Source organism: Zonotrichia leucophrys, chromosome 26 (genome assembly GCF_028769735.1).
Source record: "Zonotrichia leucophrys gambelii isolate GWCS_2022_RI chromosome 26, RI_Zleu_2.0, whole genome shotgun sequence".
NCBI classification, from domain to species: domain Eukaryota; kingdom Metazoa; phylum Chordata; class Aves; order Passeriformes; family Passerellidae; genus Zonotrichia; species Zonotrichia leucophrys.
The window spans coordinates 1,345,818-1,356,099 of NC_088195.1; the positions used below are offsets into that span (position 1 = coordinate 1,345,818).

The 10,282-nt window shown below is 58.1% G+C and overlaps 1 protein-coding gene across 1 annotated transcript; it reads left to right on the top strand.

Annotated features, from left to right (window-relative positions):
* Nucleotides 1-1,087: 1,087 nt before the first annotated feature.
* TULP1 (TUB like protein 1) lies at nucleotides 1,088-10,282 on the top strand. Its single transcript, XM_064733003.1, has 12 exons — nucleotides 1,088-1,192; nucleotides 1,297-1,446; nucleotides 2,019-2,150; nucleotides 2,388-2,492; nucleotides 2,588-2,722; nucleotides 2,905-2,996; nucleotides 3,190-3,363; nucleotides 3,699-3,811; nucleotides 4,336-4,444; nucleotides 4,639-4,737; nucleotides 4,978-5,149; nucleotides 5,882-10,282. Exons 4-12 carry the CDS (start codon nucleotides 2,447-2,449, stop codon nucleotides 6,013-6,015), a joined length of 1,074 nt encoding a protein of 357 aa, XP_064589073.1. The 5' UTR covers nucleotides 1,088-1,192; nucleotides 1,297-1,446; nucleotides 2,019-2,150; nucleotides 2,388-2,446; the 3' UTR covers nucleotides 6,016-10,282.

Here is a 10,282-nt window from a genome sequence, read left to right on the forward strand (position 1 = left end):
AAACCAGACCCCCCCTTCCCTGCATTTCAGAGCAGCCCCCAGGTGCCCCCCAGCCTTGGGAGGGTCTCAGCAGCAATTTCAGCCCCCACCCAATTTAATTTTTAATCAGCAGCTCCTCCTGGAAGGGCTTTGTTAAGTAAGGGAGTGGTTGCCCACCCTGCAGCTTCTTAAGGGATTAGGGGGTGCAAAGGAGATTTTCTGTGTGAGCTCATGACACGGAAGAAAGCAGCCAGTTCCCAGCTCCACCATGGAGCCCCCAGCTCCCCCTCCCCAAATTCACAGCCCTGGGATATCACAGGGACCCATCAGGATCCCACTTTTTGCAAAACACCTTCACACATTGCCCTGGGAGAAGCAGGGCAGGACTGATTTCCTGCAGGGGGAAGATGCTCTGCTGGGCAGTGGAAGGCTCAGTGCACCTGGATTTGCTGAGATCACTTTCTGAGAGCCCTGAGCTGGCACCCACTCCCCAAACACCTCCTGCCCAGAGCCAGGTGCTGACCCACATGCTCTGTGTTTGGTAAATCTGGGTTATTTATAGCCCACAGCTCACCAGGATTAGGTGTGCTGTGCCTAATCCTCCTGCCTCCCTGCTCCTGCTGACCTCCTTGTGGTCCACAGGAGCCTCTGGTGGGTGTGAGAGCTGCTGGAGGTGAGAGCCCAGGCTGCCTGCCCCTCCCTGTGTCCCCTGGCCCAGCTCAGGTGCCCAGTGAGGCCACCAGTGCCAGAGTGCCACCAGTGTCCCCATGGCCACAGTGAGATTTGTCCCTCTGTGCTGGCACAGCAGCACCATCATCACCTCCCTCACCTCCAGGGCTGTCCCAGGGCAGATGTTCTGTCTGTCTGTCTGTCTGCTAACAGACCTTTCTGTTTCCCTCCCTCTGCCTTCCTTGGGGGGCTGCCCATGGTAAGTCACATTTGGAAGGTGTCAGTGTGTCTGTCCCTGCTCCAGTGCTGGGCCAAGGGAAAGCCTGGCTGTATTTCTGAAAGGAACCCAGTGCTGATTGAGCAGGGGTTCCCTGTAAAGGGAAAAGGAGTTTAAGGCTGGCACCACCCCTGCAGCACCGTCCGTGAGGGCAGAAGCTGAAGAAGAAGAGGCAGGAGCCCGGGCTGGAGCCCGAGGCCAAACCACGGCGGCCGAGGCTGAAGAAGCCGAATGAGGCTGCAGAGGAGGCTCCAGCCCCGGCACAGGGTGAGCACAAATCCCCCACAGAAATGGGGGAAATGGGGGGAATTGGGGTGCCCCACCCTGCACCTGAGGCCCTCTCCATCACGGGCATCTCTTCAAATGCGCAGGGGTGAAGAAGGTGAGGAAGAAGAAGGAGGAGAAGGGGGAGGAGGAGAGCGACAAGGACCCCTCCTCCAAATTCCCCAAGGAGCCTCGGAAGAAGAAAGAAAGCCTGGCTGCCCGCTCCCAGGTGGCCAAGGGCTCCAAGAAGCCACAAGGTGCGGGGGCAACACCCAGCTCTGCAGGCACTCGCTCGGGTCCCTTCGTGTCCCTTTGTACCATGTCCCGATAGCGCTGTCGGTGCTCCCAGTGCCCGCTGGAGCTCCTGCTGGAGCTTCTGCGGGGGTTCTGCCCATCCCCGGCAGAGTTTTTTGCCTAAAACCCAGCTACGGACCTGGGACAAACGGGGATGCTGCGCTCATTGCCCTGGTCTGGGAGTTGGGATGGAGGGGGACGGTGGGCACAGGGGGTGACACGCTCTCTGGGTGGGTGACACTGAACTCCCCGGACGCTCCACGGGAGCGAAAAGCGGCTCGGATCGGCACGGCTCGGCTGCGGCCGCGAGAGGGCGCTGTGGCTGCGGCTGCGGTGCCCGGAGCTGGACACAGCCCCAGCCCCGCCGGACCCCGGGGGGACAGCAGGACCCCCAACACCATCACCGGGGGGACAGCAGGACCCCCAACACCATCACCGGGGGGACAGCAGGAGGGTCAGACGCCGGCCATCACCCCAGGGGACAGCAGGAGGTCTGTCCAGTGTGTTGGCTGATGCCGCTGTCACCTCTGGGCAGAGCCGGCAGAGGATGAGGATGATGAGGAAGAGGAAGAAGAGGTGGAGAATAAAAACCCGCCCAAAAAGCTCAAGAAGAAGGTTCCCAAAGAGCCCCTCTCAGGTGGGGGGGAGAAGAAGCTGAAGCCCAAGGGTGAGTGCCCAGGGATGGCTTGAGCCCAGCTCTGGGATCTGTCCTTGCTGGGACCTGGGAGGTGCCTTCACTGTCCCGGGGGGCCCAGGGGGCTGCAGGGCCATTGCCCCCTCCCCAAGCAATCTCCCCCCTGCTCAGCCCTTTCTGCTGCTCCAATCCTGGAGCCCCTCCTTGTCCCCATCACTGCCCGTTCCCATCCCCCTGGCTGGCTGCTCACCAGCTCCTCTGTCCCAGCAGAAGACAAGAGTGACCCTGAGAGCAAAGCCAAATCTGCCAAAAGCGCCAAGAAGGAGCCAATGTCCGTGTTCCAGGTGAAGAAGGAGAAGAAAGGCAAGAAGAAAGGTATAGGATGAGCAGGAGGAGGGGGCATCACCCTGAGCCCACAGCCCCCAGTGTTCTGTGACCATGTCCCCTTATGTCCCCCATGTCCCTCACAGCTGCCACCAGCAGTGATGAGGAGGACGATTCCGACTCCAGCACCAAACCCATTAGGTCAGAGAAGAAGAAAAACCCAGCATCCCTCTTTCAGACTGGTGGGGACCCCCCAAAAGAGAAAAAATCCAAAAAGAAAGGTGAGAGCTTGGCATTGGTGGGTGATGGGTTCTGGTGGGGCTTCTGGGGGTGCAGGGAGCTTGGCCATGGAGAGGGGTTTACAATCATTGATGCTGGCATGGGTCTGTTCTGAGCTTGATTTTGGGGCTCAGCAGAGTCAGGATCTTCTCCCTTCTGTGTCCCTATGTGTTCCTGCCAGCAGCTCCTCCCAAAGGGGATGAGAGCGAGGAGGAGACCCCGGAGACCCTGCAGAAAAACTCCAACAAGAAGGGGAAAGCAAAGAAATCAAAGAAGGTACAAAAGACCCCTCAGGGCCATGGGCAACCCCTCAGGGCAGATCAGGAGGTTTGCAGCATCCTCCAGTGAAAGCCACCAGAGTGTCCCCAAAGCCACCAGCTGCAGAGCCATGGGGGATGGATAGCAAGGAGCAATGAGCTGAGGAGGAAGGGAGAGGTCTCTGGGCTCACCATCCCCTCTCACCCTGCAGCAGAAGGAGGAGAGGCCCCCGTCCCCTGTGATCGAGGTGGAGAACCTGGAGGAGTTTGTGCTGCAGCCGGCGCCGCAGGGCGTCACCGTCAAGTGCCGGGTGACACGGGACAAGAAGGGCATGGACAGGGGGCTCTACCCCACCTACTACCTGCACCTGGACAATGACAAAAAGGTGATTTGGGCTGGGGGCATGGAGACCCCTGGGGGTCTGCAGCCATCCCAGAGAGCACCCTCAGGGTTTGGGGGGATGCTCGCCTGCATCCTCATGTGCTGGTGGGTTCTGAATGGGGCTGCTCCCCTCTCCTGCAGCTCCTGTGCCTGGGAGGGTGAGCTGACACAGCTGGAGAGCCACTAAAGCTGGGCTGGGCTCAGCCCCTCCTGCCCTGCAATGCAGGCAGTATTTTGGGGATCATCTTCATGACTTGCTCAAGGTCATGGCAATGACTTGTTGGGGACAGCAGTGGCGATGGCAGTCACAATGTCCCATTCCCACACTGCTCTACCCAGGTGTTCCTCCTTGCTGGGAGAAAGCGTAAGAAGAGCAAAACCTCCAACTACCTCATCTCCATCGACCCCACCGACCTGTCGCGGGGTGGAGAGAACTTCATCGGGAAGCTGAGGTAGGAGCGGAGCTGGCACCCCAGCTTGGTGGCACCCCAGCTTGGTGGCACCCCAGCTTGGTGGCACCACATTTCTGCAGCACCCTCTCCCCACTCCACGGCTTACAGGCTGTCCCAAGCCATGGCTGGCGCAGACAGGAGGTTAATTCAGCATTTCCCCCTGCTGTGTCTGACCTGAGGAGTGGTGGGGGGCTGAGAGGGGAAAACAAGCTCGGCCGGTTCCTCCCAGCAGACAGGTCATGGCTAGAAAAGGCACCTGGCAAGTCCCAGCCCGCCCTGCCAGCAGCCCCACAGCAATGCTGGGGGTCCCCGAGGTGGCAGCACCCTATCACACCCTGATTTGGGGGTTCCTTGAACCCAAGGAAACCACTGGAGAGTGGGAAGGTCAGGATTAGTGGGGAGCTGCACCAGGGGTTTGCAGCCAAACCAAAACCAAGGCTGTGCTTGGAGAGAGGTCACAGAGGGGGCAGAGGGGACTCAGTGGCATCACCTGAGCCACGGCCACGTCCCACCCTTGGCTGCAGATCCAACCTGATGGGAACGAGGTTCACCGTGTTCGACAACGGCGCCAACCCCGACAGGGCCAACGCCGACTGGTCCAACGTGCGGCAGGAGCTCTCGGCCGTGGTCTACGTAAGAGCAGCCCCACAGGAGCCCCTTCCCACCTCCCCTGGGCAGGGAGAGAGGGGTTCCCACCCTGCACCCCTTCACTGGGGCTTGCAGATGTGTGGGATGGGCTGGAGCCACCTCCGAGCCCTCGTTTAGCCCCCATGGGAGGCTGAAACCTGCAGTGGTTCCTGGTTTTAGGGACAGGGTTTCTCTTGCAGGAAACCAACGTTTTAGGGTTCAAAGGCCCCAGGAAGATGACTGTCATCATCCCTGGCATGAATGCTGACTGTGAGAGGGTGCCCATCCGGCCCCGGAATGTAAGTCAGGGCTAGACTGGGAGAAACTCCTTGGGAGCTGGGTTTGCTGGGCACCACTTTGGGTTTTACCCATCTTGGGGCATGGAGAGGCTTTCAGGTGTCCCTGGGAGGTGGGAGACATGGTGTCTGGGTTTTTCTGATCCCATTTCCAGCTGGGTCCTGTTCCAGAGCATCCCCCAGGATGCCACAGGAGGTGGCAGGGCTCTGGAGGGGTCCCCCCAACTCTGCTCCCCTCCCCAGGATAACGACGGCCTCCTGATGCGATGGCAGAACAGGAACATGGACAACGTGATCGAGCTGCACAACAAAGCCCCGGTGTGGAACGATGAGACCCAGTCCTACGTCCTCAATTTCCACGGCCGTGTCACCCACGCCTCCGTCAAAAATTTCCAGATCGTGCACAGCAGTGACCGTAAGCTGGGACAGGGGATGGGGTGGAGGAGCACTGCCTCGTGAGCTGGCCCCAGCACCCACTGTTTTTGCTGAAATTCAGTTTTTTCATGCTCTGGAGTCCTGCCTGCCTTTGCTGGAGCTGGGATGAAGCCAGACAGGGCTCCCTGCAGGAGCTTGGGCGCTGGCAGGGGCAGCGTGTGGGGCTCTGCCGGGCAGATTTAGGGCAGGGACAGATCCTGTGGGTGCTGAGCCCCCATTACCCACCCAGCCCAGAGCATTGTCCCCAGCACACGCTGCTGGGGTGCCCTGTGCCTCGGGGACAGTCCCTGAGCTGAGGGGCGGCAGCAGCTCTGCCTGGATGCGGCTGCTCGTCACCTGTCCGGCGCAGTCAGAAGCCCTTGGCCTCCGGGGTGTTGGGTTACGGGACAGAAAAAGCCTCTTGAGGGCCCCTGGTTATTTTTACAGATTTCCTGTCACCCGCCCTCGTGCAGCAGCCATCCCACGGGCAGGGGGGTGGAGTGAGTGGGGTCCCTGTCCCTTGGGGGGCTGTGGCACCCAGGAAAGGGGGTGCTGGAGGCACCAGAGGGTGCCATGGGAAAGTGATGCTTTTTGGTGATCTGTGCTGCAGCACAGCACAGGAGCCACAGGCTGAGTTTGGGTGGGGGTATGTGGGCAGCTTCTTTGGGCCTCTGCCATGTGGGCAGGTGGGTGCACAGGTGACAGCCTGGCGGCTCTCCCCTCTCTCCCACAGCTGACTACATCGTGATGCAGTTTGGGCGTGTGGCGGATGACGCCTTCACCATGGACTACAACTACCCCCTGTGCGCCGTGCAGGCCTTCGCCATCGCCCTCTCCAGCTTCGACGGGAAGCTGGCCTGCGAGTAGCACCTGCACTGGGACCACTGGGGCCACCAGGACCACTGGGACCACTGGGGCCACTGGGGCCACCAGGACCACTGGGACCACTGGGGCCACTGGGGCCACCAGGACCACTGGGACCACTGGGGCTGCAAGGGCCACCAGGGCCACTGGGACTACCAGGACCTCCAGGGCTGCTGGGACCACAGGGTCACCGGGGCCACTGGGGCTGCTGCCAGTGCCCCGAGGATGCTCCTGCATCCCTGTCCTGCTCCGCTCCCTGAATTTCCACCTTCCTGCAGCCCTGGCTCCTCCTGGGGTGGTTCGAGGCACCTGGTGCCCGCTGGGTGCTGTGGGATGCTCACCCAGCTGCAGCCACGCTGCCTCTCCGGGTAAATTCGGGGCAAATTGCTGGGATGGGGTGATGGCAGAGCCAGGCTGGAGGTGAATTCATATTCAGCAGATGAGGCTGACTGCAATCCCTGTCTCATCCCTTTGTTGGACTCAGATCCTGGAAACTCATCTGCCCTCTCCCCTGCTTTTTTATTTTTTCTTTTGGGTTTTTTGTTTGTCTGTTTTTGTTTGGTTTTGGGGTTGTTTGTTTGTTTCTAAAGGTTTATGCTCAGTCTCCCAGTGAGAAGGGGGTAGGTGGTCTCCTCACTTTGTGTTTCCTCATCCCTGCCCACATGCAGGTGGGCTCTGCCTAAGCTCCCAGCTAAACCCCCCATGCCAGCTCATTGCCCACCGGGCACAAAACCCCTCTTTTGCCCCATTTTGCCCTGGTGTGAGTGGATGGCTAGTGCCCATGGTGTGTTTGTACCCACTGGGTCTCACCTCACTGCCCAGAATTTGCTTTTTAGGGATTTGGGGCCCTGAGGAGCAGCCTGGCGCCGGCAGCACGCGGGCACGTGCCGAGGGGTGACAGTGCCAGCAGAGGAGGGCTGGCAGGCACGTGAGGCAGAGCTTGCATTGCTGGCAGGTGGCCCAGCTGGGCCAGGGCTGCCAGGAGGGACCTGGAAGAGAAAACTCAGGGTGCACCAGGAAGCAGTGAGTGACTCACGAGGCGTGGCGCGGTGCTGAGTCACGCTCAGCACCCAGACGGGCCCTGCTGGGCTCCCCGTGCCCTCAACCCTCGCTGCCCCTTTGCTCTGCCGTGCCCCTCACGTGCCCCAGGTGTCCCCAGAGCTGGTGCTCTCTGTTCATGAGAGGAGGTGGGCAGAAGGTGCCATCCCCTGTCTCACATTGATGGGGAGATGCTGAACAAAAGCAGCTCACAGGGAGCAGGGCAGCTCATGCCCCCAGTTCCACCAGTTATGGGGTGAGGATTTGGCTGCACAAACAAATCTGATTAATTCAGTGGTGAGAAAAACGGGGACGTGCCAAGGAGCCCTGAGATGGCATCCTCAGCTCTCTGGTGCTGTGTCTCACCTGCTCAGCTCACACACTGACTCCAGAACCATGTGGGATTCCCTTCCCAGGACACAAAGGGGTTGTTCCCCCCTTCTGGGGGTGATATGAGCCCCCAGATCAATGCAGCTGAGAGGCAGAAAGGCTGAGGAGCAGATGGATGAGATGGATGTGGTTGTGCAAGAGGGATGCTCATCCTCTCCGGGCAGTGTCGCAACAGCACCGTGGGCTGAGCCTGGAGCTGAGGACAGATGACAGTGACAGGGGCACCATGAGCTGCTGGACCACTGGTGAACATCTGCCCCAGAGGCTTTGCAGATGGGAGTGGAGCTCTTCCCCAGCTGCATGAATCTGGCCTTCATGATTCTCGTGGTGGGGCAGGCAGAGGTGGACAGCTTGGGGACAAGCCAGCCCGTGTGGGACATCATCCATCACCCAGACATTGAGCTCAGGGAACACTTTGTGAGCTAAAGGCAGAACCAGCCACAGCAGTTCGGGGCCAGCATCCCTGACGAGGTATGGCCAGCAAATGTGGGGAAAGCAGGAGCTTTCTGCCCAAATCCAGCCACAGGCCCAACATCTGTTTGAAATCGGGACGAGCTCAGCTCACGGTTGAGGCAATGCTTGTCCCCATTTCCTCCAGTGCAAGGAGAAAAGAAGCAGCCGGGTGAGAGAGAGGGCTTTGGGCTCCCCACATTCTGTCTGCTGTTATCCCAGCTGCTCCCTGGGTTGATTGTCCCTCCCCTCACCCAAAAACTTTCCATTTTCCATTTGCCCACTGTTGCTTGCAGGTTTCCCTGGCCTGCCACCCGTGGCAGAGCAGAATCCCTGTCCTGGGTGTCCCTTGCAGTGTCACCCAAAGCCAGAGCAGCCGCTGCATCAGCCGCCCACCCCAAATCCCTTTTACAAACCCTCTAACGCAAACCAACTGTGGCAGAAGAAACAAATGAAAACAATTTAATGGGGCGATGGATGTTCGGGCCCTTTGTTTGCGCTGGCTGTTAACACCAGAGGAGATGAGGGATGGAAGCAGTTGAAATGTGGATCTGCTCTGGCCGGCGGAAAGTGTGACGGATGCGCCGGCAGGCCAATGGCTGAGGGTGCCGGGGTGTGCGTGGGTGTGAAAGGAATGCTCGCTGCAAGAAAAGATAAAAAAAAAAAAAAAAAAGAAGAAGAAGAAAGAGCCTTATCAATGGTGCTTGAGTCCAAAGTGTGTGTGTTCCTTGGAGAAAGGGTTTCCTCAATCCCCAGGGATGGTGTTTTCCCTGCAGTGTGGGATTTTGAGGGTTCGGAGGTTGTTTTAGGGGTGCTGGCTCTGGGCTGGTGCTGTAGGCGTGGATTTAACCCCACAAAGTGCCCGTGCAGGGGCACAAGCATGGCCAGTGGCCAGAGGCGACTGTCGTCAGCTCCTCAAGGGAACCTCCTGGGAAATGTTTTATTTTTGCAGAGGTGCTTATAAGGCAAAGGGGAGGAAGAAAATAAGGCCCCACCTCGCTGCTGAGCCCATCCCAGCCAGGACTTGTGTCCCTGCAGCGCTGGTGGCTCTCTCTGTGGTTCGTCCCCATCCTGTCCTGATGGGTGCAAAGATGCTGGTCCAGAGCTGAGCAGCAAGGTGGACATGGGGGCTCTTCAACCACTGGCTTCTCCCTCTTTTGCAGAGGGGATTTGGGGGGCTCCATGCACCCAGCTCTGAGCCCTGCTCTCTTTGGGGGGCTGACAGATATTTCTGTGGGTTCCAGGAGGCAAAAGCCCCACTGGGAAAGCACCTGAGGAGGGAAGGGCTGGTACATGCTGGGGGCTGTGGGAGGGGAGACCAGCACTGGGAAACTCCTTGTCCAGCAATGGAACTGCTGGAGATGTTTGGTTCCCAGCGAGCTGCCCTGGCCCCAGCCCTGGGGATCTCTCTCCACCTCTGAAGTGGCAAAACATTAATTAATTAAAGAAGTGATTGCCATGAGGTGTTCTTCTCTTCCCTCCCCCTCCCCTTCTATTTATTTGGTACCATTTTTTAGGGGGAAAGGCAGACTGGTGAGCTCAGCTGTGGCTTTGCAGAATGGGCTTCTCGATGCAGCAATGGGAAAGCCAATATTTTTCAACCGCTTTTTAAAAGGAGTAATTTTTTAATTAGTGAATCCATTCTGGAGAAGTGTTGGAGTTTTACAATGTTGTAGCTGTTCTTGGTGTGTTGCCTAGACTTGGATGTTCTGGCCATAAGAAAATATTATTTATGGCGTTGCAGCTTGCAGCTCTTTTATATTATAATTTGAGAAAGGAAGTTGCTGTTCCCACCAGTGGACAGAAAAATAGCAGAAACAAGGACTATGGACTTCTGAAGGAAGAAAATAAATAAAAATTAAGAGGCAGAATGGAAACAAACCACTGAGCCAGCCTTGAATCTTTGCACTCCTGAACAAGCTCATCCCAGCATCGCCATCAGTTGTGCTGGATGCTGCAGCCAGACCCCTGCCCAAATGGCAAGGCCAGAGCAGCAGGGACCCCCTCAGCCCTCCCCTGCTCAGGGTTACATGTGTTCCTAAACATTTGTGGATCAGGATTTTATTCATGGGCTAATGCACACTTGTTTGCTCATGCCTTACTCAGCCTAAACTCCTATTGAACTCAATTAAGGCTGTCATCTCCAGGAGCACTCAATGTCATTTTTGCCCAAGTAAGGGATGAGTAACGAGGCTCTGAGCAGCCCTTGGAGAATAGCAGCCATTTTGTTGCAGTTTTTGGTCCAGATTTCTTACAAGTTAGCAGCAGGCCAAGGGTGGAAGAATGCGATATGGCTTTATGAATCACACACAATTGCTGAATGCGCTGGATGCCTCAGAGCCCGTCGCTTCACGGGCTGAAGCATTGGCTGTCTTGTCCCAAAACGCTTGAA

What these genes read in the sequence shown, in the direction of transcription:
- TULP1 (XM_064733003.1), top strand. Translation starts at nt 2,447, where the DNA reads ATGTCCGTGTTCCAGGTGAAGAAGGAGAAGAAAGGCAAGAAGAAAG. An exon ending in GAAGAAAGGCAAGAAGAAAG is followed by an intron (nt 2,493 to 2,587) that starts GTATAGGATGAG and finishes TGTCCCTCACAG; the next exon opens with CTGCCACCAGCAGTGATGAG. An exon ending in AAGCAAAGAAATCAAAGAAG is followed by an intron (nt 2,997 to 3,189) that starts GTACAAAAGACC and finishes CTCACCCTGCAG; the next exon opens with CAGAAGGAGGAGAGGCCCCC.